General features: G+C 38.1%; 1 protein-coding gene across 13 annotated transcripts in view; it reads left to right on the top strand.

Annotated features, from left to right (window-relative positions):
* ALCAM (activated leukocyte cell adhesion molecule) overlaps nucleotides 1-21,927 on the top strand; it is a 151,929-nt gene that overhangs the window by 114,866 nt on the left and 15,136 nt on the right. For 2 of the 13 annotated variants that reach the window (XM_078389917.1, XM_078389913.1), the window contains exons 9-15: nucleotides 2,406-2,518; nucleotides 7,490-7,625; nucleotides 8,077-8,204; nucleotides 9,625-9,757; nucleotides 12,781-12,819; nucleotides 15,957-16,074; nucleotides 20,341-20,397. In XM_078389917.1, the coding sequence (XP_078246043.1) occupies nucleotides 2,406-2,518; nucleotides 7,490-7,625; nucleotides 8,077-8,204; nucleotides 9,625-9,757; nucleotides 12,781-12,819; nucleotides 15,957-16,074; nucleotides 20,341-20,397 (724 nt within the window). Of the gene's footprint in view, nucleotides 1-2,405; nucleotides 2,519-7,489; nucleotides 7,626-8,076; nucleotides 8,209-9,624; nucleotides 9,758-12,780; nucleotides 12,820-15,956; nucleotides 16,075-20,340; nucleotides 20,398-21,927 lie in introns of all 13 variants that reach the window. The other 11 variants (XM_072993890.2, XM_078389914.1, XM_078389915.1 and 8 more) reach the window with 11 other exon arrangements.

Below are 21,927 nucleotides of genomic sequence, written 5' to 3'. Positions count from 1 at the left end.
CTGATTCATTGAATATTCGTCCCTTCATATGCATCAGTTCCAGAGACGCTGATGAATATGAAGGGATGAATATTTCTCCAGTTGTATTTGTCCCCTATAGGAAGAGAGGGAAGGCTAGCCTTCCCTTTCTTCCTATGGCTTTCTCATTCTGCCTGTGGGCCCGCCAAACAGCAGCTGTAGGCATGTTTGTTTTGTGTTCAATAATTATTGCATCAATAAAATAACAGAAATGTACAGCTGAAAGGGCCATTGAATCCATTGAATCTGGTGCTCTGTCAGTGCAGGAAATCCATGGCTAAAGCATTCCTGACAGGTAGCCATCCAGACTCTGTACAGAAATCTCCAGTGAAGGAGAATATACCACCACCACTCTTATGCTGTTGGGAAGTGATTCCTAATATTGAGTCAAAATCTCCGTTCTTGATCATTGTTCCTGATCCTGTCCTTTTGAGCTCCCCCCCCCCGAAAAAAATAGTCAGGTTCATCTTCCTCCTGATGGCACTTAAAATAATAATAAAAGTTCCTTTGAAAAATTGTGGATTTTTCAAGCCAAACCATCTGGTTTCTTATTCCTGAAGGCATGAGATGTGACCACAGGAACACATTCCTTTGTTATGTCCCTTTGCTTTAACTTGTGAGTCCTATATATTTATTTATTTATTTTTACTCCTGATATCTCCGAGTTATGGAAATTGATTCTTAAAATATTTTGGCCACCTGATTTATGACTTTGGTTTCGGGGGAACTATGTTTGGAAGGGGGAAAGGAACCGAATGATGTTTGACAGCTGTTTGCTAGACTATTTGTGTATGCTTATGGTCTGCTAGGTAAGCAGCTGCAGAGGTAGATAAGGAGAGTGTTCTTGTGGCCACTGATGGTAGAGAAATTAGGCCCCTATAAGCCATGCGTAGGTATCACTTGCTATAAGTAATATTGGTTACTGTGGCAACATACAGCCTTGTGCTTTTGCACATATGCACACACTTCCTTTCTCGTGGATGCCATGCTTCTGTTAATTATAACAGTGTTCTTAATAGATTTGGTAAATGAAAAATGTATATGATGTCACTTTCCTATTGAAGGAATGGAACTCTGCTATTTTCAGGAGAAATAAATTAAAAAGCCATTCACAGGTGTAAGTAATATTAAGTGCTTCAGTACTGATGACTTTACAATGTTGGAAAATATTGGTCTCCCTAGCCGTATGTGTGCGACATTTTTTAAATGGCTGCACTATCGAAGCCGTGCGAGTCCTCTCAAAGAAAAAAAAAGACAACACTTCATCTGATTCTGCAGCTTTTAAAATTATTCATACTAAGTCGTATTCCTGCTCAGGCATTAGCTTGACTTTATGGAGGGCTAAATGCCTCATGGTAACCTGGCCATAAATTTGTGTCCAGTCCCCAAACACTTTAAGGCACCATTAATGTCACAGACATTCATCTGTTGAGCTGGAGGATCTGAACAGGACTCTGGAACCGTATTCAGGCAAACACTTTCATACGGCTTAAGAGGTGAACATGTTCCTTAAGTGGGTGATTTCAGTGAGTCTGAAGGCAATATCACTGCCCTCCTGACATGTAATGGGCCTAGAAACAGACATTTAAAAGCACAAGCCAACAGGAAATGACTAGTTTTAGAGGTGGGATCCTGTGGGGTTCCTGAAGACCCCTCAAGGTGAAAATTGTGGAAATTAACACTTTCCCCCTATTTGTACTAGGACTGCAAAAAGGATTTGATGGGGGATCACACACATTCTGTGAGACATATGTTGTCTACACCTGCCCTGAAGTGTTTAAAAACAAGCCCACAGGCCCAGTAATTGTGGTGGCAATTAGGAACCAAATTGATAGTGACGGATTTGCTTATTTGACATAAAGGATGCTGCTCATGGAGGAGAAAGCTCCTGTACCTCTGTGCTTCCCATTACATTTTCATCATCCTAAATCCTGTAGTAACGAAATACTGTGCATATCTCAAAACAAGAAAGCTGTTATCTTTCAGATTATTTTACAAAAATATCCTTGTGTTTTAGGTTGTTGTTTAGAGTTCTGTTTTCTATTAACTAACATCTCTCTATTCCTTTAAACAAAAAACATATCTTGTATTCCTCCCGCTGTTTTGAAACTTCACATATTTTTGCCTTCTCAGCAAATCTGTTTTGTTAAGTGATCACAAGAATAATGTAATTTTTTACTTTCTCCTAACCAATAATTAGATATGCAAATATTTTATTGCATTCCATTGCAAGTTATTTTCTATTCTGTTGTGTAAACTGACAAGAGACTTTGAGAAAATGCAGCTTTAACTGGAATTAGTCAAGAGTATTTTCTCTTTTGTAAGCATGCTAAATGAGCCACATTTATGAGACTTGTCCCTGACAATGCTGAGTTTCTCCCCTATAGATCTGGACTTGTCACTTATTCCCAATGGAGAAGTTATTAAGCAGATTGGAGAAGCACTGCCTGTATCATGTACAATCTCTTCCAGCAGAAATGCCACTATATCCTGGTTGAAGGTGAGTGTTGCTGCAATTAACCCATCAATGTCCTTGGTTGGCTGGTTGATTGGTTGGTTGTTTGGTTAGTTGCATGGTGACCATCACAGATTTTATCAGGCTTTCATCAGGCTTCATCTCTAGAGTGTCTGAAATATCGTTACATCAGTAACTTTTAAAAAAAAAACTTTTATGATTACAAATCAGTTTGATATGTTAAAGTGTAGTGCACTGTCAAGTGTTTCAAAGGGGGAGATTGTGCTACCCTGCTTAAATCTGAAAATATGCGTTTGTTTTTTTCAAAAGCACTGTAATTTTGTTGGAAAGGACAATTGCAGTAGGACCCCTATATCCACTGTTTTCATTACTGTGGTTAAATAAAAATTATATGACTGAGTCCAAAATGCAGGAAAACCCCTTCGTCTTGCCTGTTCAAACCAGGAAGCAGCAGCACATCCTCACAGTGGCTGTTTCAAGGGATGGAATGGAGTCCTTGTTTCCTCCAACAGGACAGGTTATCAGCAGCTCAAGCATTCCTTGGTGCGTCACTCCGTGCCATCTGCCCTCTCATCATTTGTATTTGGAAGTACAGTGGTGCCCCGCATGACGATGATAATCTGTCCCATTGAAATAGCTGTTTAGTGAAATCATCATCATGCGAAAACCCTTTCCCCATTGGAGTGCACTGAAACCCAGTTTAATGCATTCCAATGGGGAAAATACCTCCTCGTCCAGTGAAGATCGCCCATAGGGAAGCCATTTTGTGAGTGCCGATCAGCTGTAAAAATGGCTGCCCTGCGAAGCATGGGTCCGGAAAACACAGGGCAGCCATTTTGCAAAGCTGAAAAAATCATCGTTTTGCGAACAAACGGTTCGCAAAGCACAGACCTAATCAACGTCCAGCGAAAATCCCCCATTGGAATGACTATTTTGCGAATCGCTATAGCAATCGCAAAAAGTCATCATTATGCGGATTCATCATTTAGCGGGGTCATCGTATTGTGAAGAACCACTGTATTCACTACTACTGTGGGATGGGGTGGGGGGCTTGAAACCTATTCCCCATGAATACAGGGGTCCAACTGGTGTGTGTGTGTGTGTGTGTGTGTGTGTGTGTGTGTGTGTGTGTGTGTGTGTTTGTGTGAGTGAGTGAGTGAGTGAGTGAGTGAGTGAGTGAGTGAGTGAGTGATGGCTTCCAAAACCACACTGAAAGAAATGCTATGGTTTTAGTCACAGGAATAGTTAGGTAAGATGCTTTCCGATCTGACTATTTCTGTCTTTCTATGGAAGGGCAGTTCCTCAATAGAAGAATGTTTTCCATGCAAAACACGCTAGGTTTGTTCCTGGAAAGGCCAGTTAGAGGTGGGAAGTACACTTGTCGGAAGCTCTTAAGAGCACTGGGAAGTCAGTGCTTATCATATTGAGTTAGGTAGATCAAAAATTTGACTCATTGGCCAAAAACCTGTTGCTCAGCATAGTAAAGTGCACTAGAGTAGACCCATTGTATCAATGAGGATTTGGTGAGTCAACACCTCTATAAGTTCCATGGATTGAAATGGTCCTACTCTTCCTTTCCCATAGCATGTCACAGTTAGAATAGACCCATTTGATTCCACGGAACTTGTGGAAGAGTTGTAAGATAGCTTCCTGTGTTCTTTTCCAGTTGCTTCTCATGCTTTCTGAAGAGCAGGAGGGTGAAGAGTACATATGTGATCTATTGCTATGTATAAACACTGAAAGGCAGCACTGAGAACTAAGGGAGATAAGGAAGCAAGAATAGAAACCAGTATATTATTCCCAAGGACTCATGTACATGGCTGCTTCTCAGTGAGGTAGCAGGGAATTTGCACATAACTTATTGGCATGTTTCATTTACAAGATGTTACAAAGATTTACCCTTCATATTTGAAGAAAGGGAAAAAAACTTTTTATTTGAGTGACAAAGGTATGAAATTTTCCCTTAGACCTGTCAGAATGAATAGCAGCAATGTTTTCTAAAACTTTGGCAACAATACAGAATGTATATCTAGATTAAGGGATTAATAATCCTTGAATCCCCGCAAGAAGCATTTTAATGTCACACTTGTGAGGATGAAATGATGAGTAAGATGTAAGAGAAGAGGCTTGCAAATATATTATCCTGTCTAAGAAAGCAAGCCAGGAGAGGAGGAGTTGACAGAAAAAGAAAGGAGTGGACATAGTGTTCAGTCTGCAGGTCGGTACATGCAATTGCTTAACAACAATACTTCAGGAAGGTTTTCACAAGCCACAGACTTAGTTAAGGAGAATGGAGGGAATCTAAAATCATGGGGGGGGGGAGATATTTTCCGTTTCCTTCCATGATATATTTGTATTGCAAACTTAGTTGTAAATTATCCTTAATGAAGTGTATGAATTAGAAGGAGAGATAGACGTAGTCATGTAAATAAACAGTATAAATAAATAAGTGGCCAGAATCCTATTGGGAATGACATCAACTGCAGTGGCACATTGACTGTAATTAAAGAGTTCCTGCTTCAATTTTGGATTGCACACAGCTTTGCCTCATTGTGTGAAAGTCACACAAAACCCCAAATCAAAGCAGATTACTCCTATTCTGTTGCCATGGAGGGGAGGGGAAAACAGGCTGCTGGTCAGTATATTTAAGAATTTCGTAGCTGGTTGGAGGAAAGAGGAAGGGCGTTGTTTCATACTTCATAAGGGTCAGTTTTCTGCTTCTGGATAAGGTGCATTGCATAGAGTACATGGATGTTAAATTTAAATCACTTTTAATACAACTGTATGTTTGGCTAGGTGGTTTGTTTGAGAATTATTTTGTAATAGTAAACAAAGAAGGTTGACAGTATGAATCTTGAAGTCTAGTCAATAATTGCTGCCCCAAGCATCCTGCCCTAGCTTCCCATTGCCATAAAAATTTAAATCAATTAACCACTGTACATTGTGAGACAGCTTTTGATGAGTCACAGCTGGGGAAAAGTAAATCTACAGCTATAGAGATAATTAAATGAGTATTGAAAGGTTTTGACAATATTATTAACATTAGTTGAATTCTAACCAGCCTATTGATTTCTTCATGTGCTGATTTGTATTCTGATAAGTATGTAGACATCAAAGATTTGACTGATGCTGAACAATTGGCTGTGGATTATTGCCTAGTCTGCTTTAGTCATTTTTCTCCATTCATTCCCTTTGCAGAGTCATAGTGTTACCAAATCCGAGACAGCTACAATATGTGCTTCATGGGCAGGGCACATCCAGCTGTGCAGCTATATTCCATGTCTTAAGAGCTTATGAGTATCATGCTTTGGAGGCACTAACCACAAAGAGAGAGGAGGGCTGCAAGCAATGAGGATACTGGCAGGGTGCAGCAGTTAATTATTGTTGCATGAAGAAAGCTGTGATTGGGCAAAAACCTGTGCATGACCTACAGGTTCCATGAACAGATGACAGAAAGAAAGTGGAAGGAAGTTCAAATACTGTAGCATTTGTTATTCCTTTAAAACAGATGTGAGCACCCCTTTTTCACACTCTGTTTCCTTAGGGATAGGTATGTTTGTGGGAGGGCATGCATACCAGCAACAGACTAGCCCAGAACCAAAAGATGAATCCACACATTTTTTTTCTCTCTCTCTCTTTGCTACTCTATTTCCTCTCTGTCTCTTCATTTTCCTCAGTGCATTTTGAGTTGCTAGGACAAATAGTCTTTGCAAAGGCCTGAACAGATTACCCTGAAGTTATGTCAACAGCCACATGAGATAAGGCTATGGGCCAGGGGTTGCACTTTCTTAATCTAAAACATTCAGATCATTTGTAGTTTTTTACTATTTTTCTTTGTTGGAGGGGGAATAATTCAGCCCAAATAGAGAGAATAATATTTGTCTAATAACAGTTTTATTTAAGAATCAAATATGAAGATTTCCTGGTACCATTTTGGTCATCTCCCTGGATACTGCAGTTAGTCTGACTGAAGTGTATGTTTATTTTAAAATTATATAACAAGGAAACAACACATACAAAACATACACGCAGGGAAGTGTTTACCATATTACAGTATCTAATATGTAGTCTTGACTGCATAACTGTATTACAGTACTAAAATCTTTAACCTATATTATATTCTTTACTCATGTTTATTTGTATTGAGTTTGATCTGTGTTTGCTGGTGCTAAATAAAAGGCCAGTTACTCACAGTTCATGCAGTCAAGCAATACTGTAGTTTTCTTCACACTTCCCTCCTTGGCAAGGTTAGGCAGCTAATTCACCCGAAATGGTCTCTCCCAGGCCAGATGCTTTGAGAACAGAAAACTCTCATCAAGACAGATTGCTGTCTGAATTCGGAGTTTTTCCAGCTCTCCTTCCCTGCAAGACGACTCTCCTATAGATCTTGCCCCCCTTCCACTGCTGGGTGGTCTGCTGACCTGGAGTTTATACAGGGTTCCCCAGAGCCCTGGGAAATCCCTCTGCTCTCGCTGCAGTCGCTCCACCTGACTGGAGTGTATGTTAATGAAAATGGTTGGCTGCCCTTTCTAAAGATGAAAATCAAAGCTGAGAATGTCTTTATTAGAACAACAAAAGCTGCCAGAAGTAGCGCAAGCTTTCATCTTGTCACCTTGCAGAACTTTTCATCAAACAAGATAGTACAAAAATTGAGGGAGGGAAAAACAATAAAAAGTTAGAAAGTCTGACCAGTATATTGGAAATATACACCTAAAGCCAATTGTAATTTCCAGCTAGGCTAGATCTGCTGAGTCAGCGGCTGAACAGTAAGTCAACACGTTATGACTTACTGTGAAGCTGCACAGTAAAGTCTGCAGGCATAGCTGAGAAAATAGTATTAAAGTATCTGTTTTCAGCTTGCTGAGGAACATAATAATATCTCTCTATTTGCAGGAGCTAGAGTCCTGCCTGAGATCCAGATAATCAGGTTCAAGAATTGTTTAAAGATGTTCATGATTTGATCTGCACTGTTTAACTTGCTGCTTTTTTAATCAGGACAATGCCAGACTGCGATCAATTCCATCTTTTTCAAGCTTACAGTACCAAGATGCAGGAAATTACATATGTGAAACTACTTTACAGGAAGTTGAAGGGTTAAAGAAAAGGCAAATACTTACACTGATAGTACAAGGTAATGTGAGACTGACTCATTATTATATAATGCTATTGAATCTAATTTACATATAGGTTCATAACTTAGAAATTGCTCTCCCAGAAGAGACCCATTTAAATCTGATACTGCAGACTTCGGAAGAAGATAAAAATGGCTAAGCTTTCTGAGAATAGCCATATTTTGCACAGATATTTGCTTGTATCATTAATCTTCCTTCCAATGCTGTGCCTATCTAAGATACTGTACTTTAGTTACAGCTCACCACAATAAGCAACAGGATTTTAGCTGCAAAGTTCAGTGGAATGTACCCTTAAATGCATTTAGGACACCAGTCTTAGCTAATTATGTTTTAATTTCAGTATGTTTTTTTCATTTTAATATTAACTGTTTTTGAATTTGGAGTATTTGTAGAGCAAAATGAATGCAATACACATTTAATACATGCATTTTTCCCTTTTCGATTTTTAAGGAAAACCACAGATCAAAATGTCAAAGCGAACCAGCACAGATGGATCATATAAAACTGTAGCCTGTCATGTGGAAGGATTTCCCAAACCAGCAGTACAATGGACAAGCACTGGAGGAGTCATAAATAAAGCAAGTAATTTTCTCATTAGCTGTGTGCTTATTCATTTCAAAAATAGTGAATGACACTTTTCAAAAATATGTAGGATGTCAACCAAAGATGTTTTTTTTCCACCTGTGAATCATGATAGGCATACAATATGTTACCTATAACGCCTTATGCAAGACTTGTAGATAATCAAAAGTAGATCCATTGAAATATATTTTTCTCAGTTTTGGAGGTGTGTATCATGCAGCCAGGTACAAAACTGTGTGAGCATGACAGACAGATGGTTTGATCATATACACAGTCACACAATCTCTGGTTTACACTATGTAGTTGCAATAGGATTCTGGCCAATATCTAATAAATAAAATTAAGTAAACAAATAATCATGTTCCACCAATGCTTATGACAATCCTTTTCAGTGTATTCTAGGTAAAGAATATTCAAAAGTGGTTTATCATTTCCTTCTTCTCAGGACATCCTGGGACTGTGCAGCTTACCCAAAGAAACACAAGCTGGCTCTTTTTCTGAGACATATAGTGGAGAATAGAACTCCAAGCTTCTGGCTCTTCAGCCAGATACCTAAACCATCCAGCCAGTTTAATAAAGTTACTAAATAAAAAAAGTGAACAACATAATACTATCTATATTGGGCAGAAGTAAGTTTCTCAGAGTTCAGTGGGGATCATTTTAAGTTAGTTTGCATAGGGCTAAAGTTACACTGACCTTCAGTGGGCTGAAGTCAGCTTTGAACAGATTCAGCATCTGCCTTCTGTGGATGGTAGTAGGCATCTGGATAAGCTGTTATTTATATCCATGTGTCCTCCTCCTTCGCTATCCTGTAATTCATTCCACTCAACAGGATACCCTTAAATTTTGCACTGTATTTCTAGTGTGCTGGAGGACCTGTTATGCCTGTCATCTTCTACTAGCCCAGTTGTTTGTGCTTACAATTAGATCCAGCCCATTAAATGTATAAGCAGATTATATGAACTGCTAAATACTGTAGCTCAGTGATTTAGGAATGAGAGCTTGATTCCCCACTATGTCACCTTGACAGGTGGCTGGACTTGATGATCCATAGGGTCCCTTCCAGCTCTGTAGTTCTAAGATTGTTGTTATTATAAACTGGACTAATGGTACCTTTATAATAAAAGTGACTAATAGTAAACAAGCAAGAAAACCTACCCATTTGCACAATATTCCATGGCAGAGAATGGAAGGGAAAAGTTGAGAGGATATGAATATTGGTACATATTTAGGATAAGTCATAAACGGTGTTTCTCCTCCTGAATATTTCATTAATACATACTTAACAGAGTTTGACTTAATGGGAATATTTAACAGAAAAAACTGATCTCACCCTGTTTAAAATGTTAGCACAAAGAAATGCACAATTTTGTTGTTTTTCCAGTGATTTTTTCCCCTTCCACTTTTTCTTTCCAGACAGAGGAAACAAAATATATCAATGGAAAGTTTACAAGTAAAGTCAGAATTGCTCCTGAAGAGAATGTTACACTAACATGCATTGCAGAAAATCAGCTAGAAAGAACAGTGAATTCTTTGAATGTATCTGCTAGTAAGTACATTTCTTTTACTTACTTTTTATTTTTATTTATTCATAAATAAATATACTTACACCACTTATCATAATACAATCTCTTAAGTGAATTACACTTAGAAAATTACAGATAATATATGTATGTGTTGTCAAGTTGCATCTGACATATGGTGAGCTTAATAAGATTTTCAAGGCGTGTGCGATGTGCAAGTGGTGATTTATCATTGCTGCCACCTCCAGCCCCCAGTGAATTTCCTGGCCAAGTGTGGGGAAAATAGAACCCCATCTTCTGAATTCTAGTCTGTCACTCTATTTATTGTACTGGCACCTGAAAAATTGAAATATAATATGCTCTTCTTTAAAACAAAAGGACTATCAGAATCAAAATCAATTTTATAAGTGAGAAAAGCGTGCACCATCAAGTAAGATTTCAGAAGATGTTTTAAAGCATAAGAATGCTGAGCGGGGGTATTGTGAGAAGATTTTCCATGACACTTCCAGAATTGGGAGGAAATTTATGCCAGTCCTGGAGATGGTGCGCATCTGGGAGGGATTGTATGGATTAGCTGTTTTTTTTTTCCAGTTTAGATATTCTTCATGAGCCAAAAGGCATAGATGTCTATGAGGCGACACCATTTATTAGACAGACAGCTATCCAAAAATGTAGATGAAATAACAGAGCACGTTCTGGTTCTACCAAAAAAGAGAGAGAGAGAGAGAGAGATTGTCTAGAGACAAAACAGAAATAATTCTCAATGAAGGATTTTAGCTTTTCTTTCGGCATTCAAAATACAGTACTTCAGCCGTTTGAATAGTTAATTTTATTCTTCTAGTGATAGACTTCTTTTCCTTCAATTCTGTAGTTTCTCCCTCTTGTGTAGCTTTTGAATGTGAGCAACAGAACCACACAGATTATTCTGTAGCTTACATATTTATAGAATCTTCTTTTTTAAAAAAGAGAACAATAAGAGGGGCAGAAGATGGGGTATTTCTCTGCACTTTCACACAAAATAGGCATTATTGTCCTTAGTCATGAGTGCCTCTGTGCTGGAATTTTGTTTACAAGTTGCTTCACTGTTCCCTACAGACAAGCAAAGAGGCAAAAAAAATACACTTAGCAACTACCCCATTAGAACTGTGTTACCATGGCAAATTCTGACACTTGTTCTTTTTTCAGGAACATGCCCAGAGATGTAAATGAGTTTGGTTATACTAACACACTTCTCAGTTATAAGTCTCAATGCCACAGAGACACATTGCAAAACCCAGCATTTTTCCTACATTGGCTTTTCATCCACTAAGCATGGTGTTATTTTCTTAGAAGGAGGGGGCTGCATTATTATCAGCCTTTATTATTTTTAAAGACCATGTAATCTGAAACGTACCTCGTATATTTTCTGTACAAGACAACAGAACAGTCCTGTAAGTGGCCAGATGGGAGATCAGACAATGCAGAAAAAGCCTTCTCCACGGACCGCTGATCTCATGTCAACAAAGTAAAAGGGAATCATCATCATCATCTTAGAACTTCAGAGCTGAAGGCCAACGTTTTTTTCTTCTTTGATTCACTAATAACATCCCCCTTTGCCCCTTTGCCATTTCCCTTTCTTTTTTATCTCCCCCCCCCCATGGCACAACTGGCATACATTTCCTCCCACTTCTTGAGCCATATTGGGGAAATGGATATGGTTCAGGCCTTGTCATGATCTGCACCAACATGCCATAAAGCATCTTCTTTTTGCCTCTTCCAGATTCAGATCTTGGACTGAGGAAGCAAAGATTACAGCCCAAGAAGGTGTTTTAGTTAATGTCCTCAGTTTGTAATCTTCATTTCAGGAGACATTCATCTTACATTTTCTGTAGCCTCTGAATGGTTAGGTCAGCCCCCAGAACGACTCAAGTTATCTGCTCTGAATTACATCATAAACCTGCCTAGACAATCGTAGGAATACACAATCCTCATTCAGTCATTAGCACACTGTGTGCACTTGCCACGTTTCTAGTTTTTTTCATTTTCCTATACATGGGGAACAGTGAGTGTGAAAAGGAGAGCCCTCCCATCTTCTGATGAACTCTCTCCCCATGAGTCCAGACACTGATTTTGCTCAATTCCAACATACATGGAAGTAGTAGCAGAAACTCTCAGCTTCAGATTCATCACACGTCTAACACATGGAACCAGAAATGGAAGGAAGCAGGGCTACACTTCTCCCCTCTTCACATGGTTTGCTAACAACTGAACAGGGCTGTAGTCACATCTCATGAAGAAACCTGAGTTGCTCTGAAATCTGTTTCCCATATTAAAAATGTTGCACACTGAATGCTTTGAATATACAGTACCTCTGAGACTAAATTATAAATATGATGTGAGGATTAACAAGTAAGTGCTCAATTACTGTACAACAAACAGGCTGTTCGGCAATTGAATGCATGGCTATTTATTCAGGATTAAACTCATTCTTTTATGCAGCTTCTGTTAGTGAACTTTATTTTCAGATAGATTAGTTCGGTACCTTATATATTTTACAGTATCTCCCAGATTTATGAATTAGTTCATTTTCTGGGGGTATATTCTATCCTGTTGGATTTGCAGTGGAACATGTGGGGCAATCTCAAAGAATTGTGCAGCATCCTTCTCTGTTTGTTGACTCCAGCACACACATTGATTAAGGGAAGTTTGCCTGGGTTCGCCAAGGGTGTAAAAGTTTAATCAGTTCTCTGTCTACGATAATAAAGTGATGAAAAGTCAGCAGGCAGTACAAAATAACACATAAATACTTCTTCTGACTAAGCATTTATAAGATTAAACTTGTCAATTTCAGAATGAAGTACTTTCATATGATACATTATGGATATAAAATAAGGATTGCTGCCTAAAAATATATATTATTCATTTCCTTGTATAGTAGATGCTGCCTTAAGTGTTAACGCTTCTGCCTCAGCTGAAAAATAGCTGATTTTATTGTTAAATATCATAGAAGATTAGAAGTTTCAGAGGTGACTTTCATGTAGCAGTTTTTTAGTATTTTTTTTCTTTTCAGTAAGTATACCAGATTCTGAGGATCTAGAAGAAAAAACTGGTAAGTATATAAAATAATAGACTACCACATTTTTGGCATGGTTAGATGAAAAATGCTTTATGCATATTACTAATCTGCTCTCTACTTCAGATAGAGGTAGGAATATTTTAAAATTTCATGGAATCATAGAAAAATACAGTTGGAAAAGGCTCTATAAAACCATCATCTCCAACCCTCTGCTCAGTGCAATAATCCAAATCAAATAGAAGGCATCTAGTTTTCTTTTAAATGCCTCCAGTGTTGTGGCACTCGCTGTTTCCCAAGTTAATTTGTTCCATTGTTGTACTGCTCCAACAGTTAGAAAGTTTTTTCCTGATACTCAACTGAAATCTGGCTTTCTGTAACTTCAGTCCATTATTACATGCCCTGCATTGTGGAAGGATTGATAAAATATCCTGCCCTGCCTCTGTATGACGACTACCTTTCACATTTTAAAAGTGTTATCAGTCTTCTTTTCTTCTGGTTAAAGATGCCCAGTTCTTTCAGTCTTTCCTCATAAGACTTGGTTTCCAGTCCCCTGATCATCCTTGTTGCCTTCCTCTGAATTTGTTCCAGTTTATCTGCATCCTTCTTACAGTACAATGTCCAGAACTGGACAGAGTACTCAAGATGAATCCTAACCAGTACCAAATAGAGGGAACTAGTACTTAATGGGATTTGGATTCATGGGATTAATGCTCCCACTAATGCGGAATAAAATAGCATTTACCTTTTTTTGGCAGCCATAATTCAGCTTGTGAGCTACAACAGTTCCGAGATGTTATTGCATGAGCCAAGTATCCCCCATTTTTTAACTGGGCATTTGGTTCCTAGGTATGGAACTTTGCACTTATCCCTGTTAAATTCCATTCTGTTGTTTTCGACCCAGCGCTCAAGCTTATCAAGATCTTTTTGAATTTTGGTTTTGTCTTCCAGGGTATTAGCTATACCCATATCCACAGATTTTACTGTACCTCCTCATCCTAGTCATTAATACAGATCTTGAAGAGCAGTGGCCCCAAGACTGAGCCTCATGGTACCCACTTCTTACTTCTCGCAGTTTGAGAAGGAACCCTTGATTAGCACTCTCTGGGTATGATTCCATAAGCAACTTTGTTTCCAGTTAATAGTTGTTTTATCCAATGCTCACTTAGTTAATTTACTAATCAGAATATTATGGGGCACTTTATCAAATGCTTCTCTAAGTCAAAATATAGTACATCTATGTAATTCCCACTGTCTACCAAAGAGACTGCTTAGACTAGGATATATATATAAATGCCAAGATTCTGTTGCTTAGCATAGTAAACTGCACTGGAGTTGATCTACTAATCTTAGAATGGCAGAGTTGGAAGGGGACCCTCTGGATCATCCTGTTAAGGACACACAATGGGGAATCAAACTCCCAACATCTGCCTTCATAGCTAGATACCTAAACCACTGAGCTATCCAGCAGTTAAGACAGTATGGATTTGTTGAGTCAACTCTTCCATAAATGCAATTGATTCAGATGGATCTACTCTAACTGTGACTTATTTTATCATAATAACTTGCAGTTAGAGTAAGCCCATTTGAATCGATGGAGTTTATGAAGGATCTGAGCCACTAACTCTCTGTTGAATGGTTCTTGTGGGTTTTTCTCTGTTGACTCATCAGTCCCACTCTAGTGCAACATACTGCACTAAGCAACAGTATTTCGGCCATTTTTAAGATATGAGTTTAAATCCAGTTGCTGGTCCCAAACAGAGTAAAATGAACTGTTTGATGTTAAGACAACTTTTATGTGAATCCCCTTGGCTCAGTGGCTCAATGGGCCTAGCAGTTGAATTTAGGCTCCAATGTTGAATCTAGGCTTACACTCCTGATTAGGTTCAATAAAATCCATGATACTGAAATGGGTCTGCTCTAGATGTGACCAAATCTGGATCCAACTGAGGCTATATTAACCAGGTAAGCAAAGAAAGTTGCCTCTTTGAAACACTATTTGCTTTTACTTTACATTAAAAAAAGCAATAAGAAACATTGTAAAAGGACTGCAACTGAGTGCTGTATGATTTTAAAGAATAAAGCTGTAATTGTCAAGTCATTCCCCCCCCCCCAAAAAAGCATCAATTTAAGCTCCTTTGACATTCAGTTGTCAGTTCTAGTTTAGGGAGTGGAGCTATATAGTCAAAAGGCCAGGCAACATAACTTTAATGCATAGTTTATAAATATGGAAGGAAAAATATATACAGTGGTGCCTCGCAAGACGAAAGTAATTCATTCCACGAGTAGCACTGTCTTGTGAAATTTTCATCTTGCAAAAAGCGGTTTCACAATTTGCCCACATTAGAACAAGAGGATAGCTGATCCTGAACTGTTAGGAGTAGGAATGCATTGCAATGCATTCCTATGGGAAACCTCGCAAGATGAATGAATTATTTTCTTCTTGCGAGGCATCGGTCTTGTGGGGAAAATTGTCTTGCGAAGCACGGCCATAGAAGAAGCTGTCTTATGAGTCACCAACACGATCGCAAAACCATTCATCTTGTGGGTTTTTCGTCCCATAAGGCATTCATCTTGTGAGGCACCACTGTACTGTATATCTTTTCCTTTATTCAATGTGTGGGAATGGGGTTTTAATTTTTTTTAACTGATTGCCTCTCTGATCCAGACTGAGCTGGGAACATCTGCAACTTGCATAGAGAAAAAAATGGTCTGATTGCGGTTAATTTTAAGTAAGCATCATTGCCTATGAAACACAGGATATGAGTATTTTAGTTGTAGAAACCCTATGTATAGCTAGCTGGTGAAACCTCAGAAGTGATCTTTTTCCCTTTCTCTTGAAGTAAATGGGATAAAAGAAGAGCTATGGAAAGACAGCTTAAGGACTAAATCCCACTTACTGGTAATAGAATAGACCCACTGAAGCAATGGGATTTATGCAAATATTGTAAAAAGTCCCATTTGTTCAATGGGTCTGTTCTGACTCAAACTAACAATTGGGTTTAGCACAAGGGTCACCGAAACCCAAACATTTGTCAGTTATATTTGTTCTCTTACGTTCAACTTTAGAATATAGTTGAATAGGATAATTATAATCCATAGTGAGTGTTCCATTCTTAGTTTGATCAGCAGTCTTTATCATCATTTTTTTTCTTTTCTTTCTTTTGTTTTAGATGACAACAGGGAAAATGTTAGCGACCAAGCAAAACTAATAGTAGGAATCGTGGTTGGTCTTCTTCTAGCAGCTCTGGTTGCTGGTGTTGCTTACTGGGTATGCATGAAGAAATCAAAGTAAGGCTTCACTGATAAAATTCTTCATATTTTATAATTATAAATAAATTCTATCACCGCATTTGCTGTATCAAGTATTCTGTAAACCTAGGTAGAACTATGGCTATGTTTGTTCAATCTGGGGCCTCATCTGGATTTATTTATTTAAATATTTTTGTCTCATCCATCCATCTTGATAAAGGACACTCTGTGAGGTTTTAAAAATGCAGATGCATAAAGCCACAGATAAAAGTTATGCCACTCGATAAATGAGGCACTCAAGTATAATGAAGTGTAAGGTAAAATGCTTTAAAAGGCTGACCAACTGGAAAGTTTTCTGCTTCATATTTTTCCCCCAAAACAACCATCCCCAAGAGGAGACCACTGCATCCTCAGGGTGCCAGAATCACAAATTACTTCTCTTTAGTTGCCACCTAATTCACTTCTGACTGGGAAACCACACAGAGGGAGACATCACTGGTAGATGGCCTCAGAGCAGGAATGGGGAAAGTGCATTGCTCCTGATGCTGTCAGACTGCAGCTACAGTCAGCCCTAGGCCAGTCTAGTCAGTGATGAGGAATGCTGGGAGTTGGAATCTAATTGGGAAGCACAATTTTCCCACATTAGAGCAAGAGGATAGCTGGATCCTGAACTGTTAAGAGTAGGATGCAAATTGAACTCTTCATAATGATCCTAGGATCTGGGTTGAAGGACAGGCCATGCTCCCACTCAACTATGTCTCAGACAGAGAATTTTCCACAGAATTCAACAGTTGAGAACCAAGCAAGCTGTACTGTGTCTACATAAACCACAGTTTTCATCTGCACAAACTTGCCTTTTATTCTATTTTATCATGCTAAAGTATGATGGGGTGGTGAAACTATATTCATATGATAAATACATAACTTGCTTTTTTTAAAAAAACAAGTTTTTTGCTACAAACTTTCACTCAACCTACTTTAATAATTTCAATAATTTTAATCAAGTATAATGAAGTATTATGAAATTAAAAAGTATAAGTAATGTAGTTTATACATTACATTACTTATACCTTATTTATTTATTTATTTATTTGATTTATACCCCACCCATCTGGTCTAAAAGACCACTCTAGGCGGCTGCAGTTGTCTCTTGATAACCTGAAATATCCCGTGAGGAGTGAAGTTAGTAAATGTAATGTTTTAGCAACTTTCAAAATGGATTTAACCGTGCTGCTCAGGTAATGATTGCAATTAATTCATGATAGCCTTTCATCATAAGATGCCATGCACGATATCACCCAAGAGTAATCACTGTCAATGTAACATGCCTATAGCATACAGTTAATCTTGACATGAACATATTCTTGTCAGGTTGTTTAAACCATCCTTAGATGAGCCAGAATGCATGTAAGATCACTAAAGATACCAGCCCTATAGCAATCAGTGACTGTCACTCTTTTGAAATGATAAAAAAATTGAACAGACTTACTGATATGAAGTGGTCTCAGAAAATGCTGCCTTAAATTGGTGCTAAATTAAGATATTATATGTATCTGATTATTTATAAACCAAGTCCTTCTCTGCTGTTTTGACATTATGAGACATGGTCTCATTGACTGTAATAAACAGTTATTCATTGAAACACCCTAACTTAAAGGATCTTTTAGTTGGAGTTGTGTTTTACTTCCTGGAAGAGTGGAAAGGTAGATTCAAACTGAAAGGTCTTGATCTCCAATTCTTCCAAGTTTCTTTTCAATTGTACTTTGCATCCAAAGACAATTAGCCCTGTGTTACTGTCTACACTTCCAGGAATACTTTTTGGAGTAACAGTATACTGTATAAAAGTTCTGAAGGTTCCAACAGGGGCTACCTGTTTGATAGCTGCTTCTGAAGTTCATTGTGGAGTTTCTTGTGACTAGACAGCACCAGATATTAAGATCCTGGTTTTCTCTCTCAATCAATGCTTTGAAAAAATGTACTTTGGATTCCAAATCCCAGAAATTTCTGTCCGTCTTAGGAGATTCTGGAAGTTGTAGTCATTATTTTTATGCAAGTACTGGGTCCTCATAAGCAAAATCACAAAGCAATTCACAAATGAAAAGAAAAAAAAACATGTAGTATATTACACAACACATAGACTACTACTACTGAACCCCTAACATATATAAAGTCCTTTTAGCTGTCAATGGTAGTTATATACTGTTAAACAGAAAGGATGCTCAAACATTCATCAAAAGCCTCAGTAAATAAGTGCACTGTGGGCAACAGGTGAATTTGAGTTACAAAAGATGCCTAATGAACCCCCATAATGGTAGAGAGTTTCCTAACAAAAATGTCTGAACTGAGAAGGGCCTCACTGGGGTCACTTCTCCCTGAGCATCTCCCATATGTAGATCCACAAGTTGGACCTTCCCCAAAGATCTCAGTGAAAGATTGGTACATACCAGAAAAAGTGCTCCAGCAGTTACTTGGGCCTAATATGCTCTAGTTTTGCACACTGTCTAGTAACTGAGTAGTGACATTTTGCGCCAGCTGAAGCCTGTAAATCATATTCAGTTATACTCTCAGATAGGGAGCATTACAATAGTCCAAATGAGTTTTCCTCCAACAGCACCATTTTTGTGAGAATTCAGCCTCAGTGCATTATCCCCCATAGGTTCCCCCATTACTTCCTCCTAGCTGTAGCCCAACGCCATGCTATCTCACCTCATTCACAGACAGCAAAAAACTAAAGCTGCACCATCCAAAATTTCCAGATGAACTCATCCGACAGCACTTATAGGGTGATAAAACGCATGGAGAATAGAAACCTTGCCATAGCCTGCAGTTAAAGCACTAAGTGGATATTCTTCAGTACTGATCTCATCTCTGGAAGAGGTTTTGCAGAAAAGAGAAGAACCACCATATCACCATGGTGCTTGGGGATAATGGGAGTTGTAGCTGAACATGGCTGGTTGGTTAATGATATGGTGAGATCTGCAGCAGAACATTCAATGCCCCTCCTTACCTTCTCATTGAACCTTCAATATGTGAGGCCCACATTATATATGAGGCCTAGGGCAATTGTCCCCTGCTTCCTTCCAGCAAAAAAGATCCTTTGGCTGGGGAATGCTGCTTTCATATAATGATCCTACATTGTGGTGCTTTGTATTTTTCCTCAGAATCTTCTTAGGGTCGCATTTATCTATAGCGGGCAAATATTAAGTTAGCACTATGTCTTGGAATCTTTCATATATGCTGAAGGTATTGAGGTGTGACAATCACACCTCAATAGCTTGTCACTCTCGAATTGGCCTCCTCAGCCACACCAGACGCTCTTCCAAGTCTTCCATACAGAGCATGTTACCATAGTCTTTCAAGACTGAAGGATGCCTAACTGAACTAATTGAGATGTTCATCAAACTGGGGGAGAGGGTATCAATTTCCCATGCAAAGATTTCTCTATGTAAGCCACCCAACCCAAGAAATCTTAAGGGAACTCTTGTTGAATTTCTCTGAGGTTTCATGGTCTTTTTTTATGGAAGAATTGCCAGACTATGGAGGATTCATCAGAAGTGGGGAGGGGAAAGCAAGAAGACTGGCTGCAGGGGAAACTCTTGCTAAGAGGTATGGGTTTGGAAAACCACCAAAAATGAGAAATTCATTTCCCTCTTCCCAACCTTTTTTTTCTTGTTATCAGATTGGCAACCTTTTGTCTCCCTTCACTCCTTTGCTGGATTCTTTAGTTGTAGAAATAGTCTGCATGTGTCCCATTATAAACTCCAAGCAGAAACAGTTCAGTTCAGTTTTTGGGATAGGTTAACAGTACTCCAGAAGAGTAAAAGCTGTATTTTGCAGAACTTACTGCAGTAAAGGCCAAATATGCTAAATAATCTTTCTGATGGTTCAGATCATATAAAGGAGGGCCAGTTAGTTTATTTTTCAAGATGCTGAAAGCAGATAATGAAGCTAACACAGCTAGACAGATTATGCTGGGAACAAGCAAAATTATTTGTTGTTAAATTATAGATAATTACTATACCTGTCACTTTTGAATAAAACCTAATCAGTTGAATTATCCCTGCAGGCAATCTTCTATTTTCAGTATGAATTTGTGTCTTAGTATAAATAATTCTTTTTGAGCAAACAGTGGGCATACATTTAACTAGATAAGAATTCAACAAAGTACTGCCCAGAGAGATGCAAAATATTTTTATTCTTTAAATCCTACCTAACACACTGCCCAGTCACACAATTTGGTATCCAGACAGGCCACCTCTCAAGCTGTTTTTGAAACAATTATTTATATAATCTCTGTCCTCAAAGGGAAGTCAGCGGAGAGCATGAGAAGGAGGCCGCACAGAACATTCAAAATCTCCCGAGGCAAGAAAGTTACTTCTTTATGTGTGTTGTGGTTTGTAGAATCTCTATTGTCTTGTCATACCCCTGTAGCAAGAAGTTAATATATGGTTCCAGGAGGATTCTTTAATTTTATTTTTATCTATTTAAAATGTGTTGTTTTTAGTATTTAACTGAAAATGAAAAATATTCAACACAGCCTCTTTTATTGGACCTTAAAGAGTTCGTAATATGGACTCTTGGACTCTTAAATAAAATGGACGACATACATGAACCTTTGTTAAGTATTCTGTGTCAGTGAGATTTTTTTAAGGTGAATCATTTCCTTATCTGTCACTTGTCAGCCAGAGTGTTAATGTTAATATTAATATGTGTGTTTAAAAAGGTTAAACCTCAAGTATAAACAAGTGATGAAATATGAAGAAAGCCCAGTAGAGGCAATAGTCAAACCTCATCTAAACACTTCATTTGAAGAAAGTTCATTTTACTGAACTTGTTTTAAAATACCATAATGATTGAATGTTTCAACAAGGGGGAGATGGGAATTCCATCATTTTTATGTACTTATGCACATGTACTTTAACAATGTAGCAACTGAATTCAACATTTTATCCACCCTTTTAGCAATAAGGTTGTTAAAAGAAGGCTGTGTTAGAACAGAATTTCTGAAATACCAATTTTTAAAAAAGCATGCAGCTTTTCTGAAAAATTGAACTGCACCTATCTTTATGGTAAAATGCTTAGAAAATCTGGAGAGCTGTTTACCTAGCATTCTTAATTATTAAGAATGAATTGCCAATTTCTCACTAATAGAAATGTCACACTTAAGAGAAATTTGTCATTGCATAATTAACAGAAAGGACTCTCTACTTCCAGTGTATTTATATTTAGCTTAGAAAGCTTAAAACCTAAGCTCCTGTGTTTCATATACCTGTTCATCACATATAAGGTACCTTTATTTTCCAGTGAAGTTTTGTTTATTTATTTATGTTATACCCCATATTTCTTCCATGGATCTGAAGTGCCATACACATAAGGAGCAAGAAAAACAAAACAATTCAGACACATATGTCTGAAGAAATAGATTGTTATCCATGTTCATACAGTATTTCTATTTCTGCTTTTGCTAAAATAAATAGACATTGTTGCACATTGTTTTCAAGCAGTCACCTATCCAGGCTCTAACCAGGCTCAGATGTACTTATCCGCAATATGATGTATCATGTAATTTTTAAATACTTTTCCCCCTTTTCAATTCAACTATAGTGGTGCCTCGCAAGACGATGTTAATTCATTCCACGAAAAACGTCATCTTGTGAAGACATCGTCTTGCGAAATGGGGTTCCCCATTGGAATGGATTTAAATCTATTTAATGCGTTCCAATGGGGGAAAAATTGTCTTGCGAAAATCGTCCGTAGAAAACATCATCTTGCGAAACGCGGTTTCCCCATTGGAATGCATTGAAATCTATTTAACGCGTTCCAATGGGGAAAAAATCATCTTGTGAAAATCATCCATAGAAAACATCTTGTGAAACGCAGTTCCCCATTAGA

The sequence above is a fragment of the Pogona vitticeps genome, chromosome 3 (assembly GCF_051106095.1).
Source record: "Pogona vitticeps strain Pit_001003342236 chromosome 3, PviZW2.1, whole genome shotgun sequence".
NCBI lineage: Eukaryota > Metazoa > Chordata > Lepidosauria > Squamata > Agamidae > Pogona > Pogona vitticeps.
This window is presented reverse-complemented; position numbering and strand designations above follow the sequence as displayed.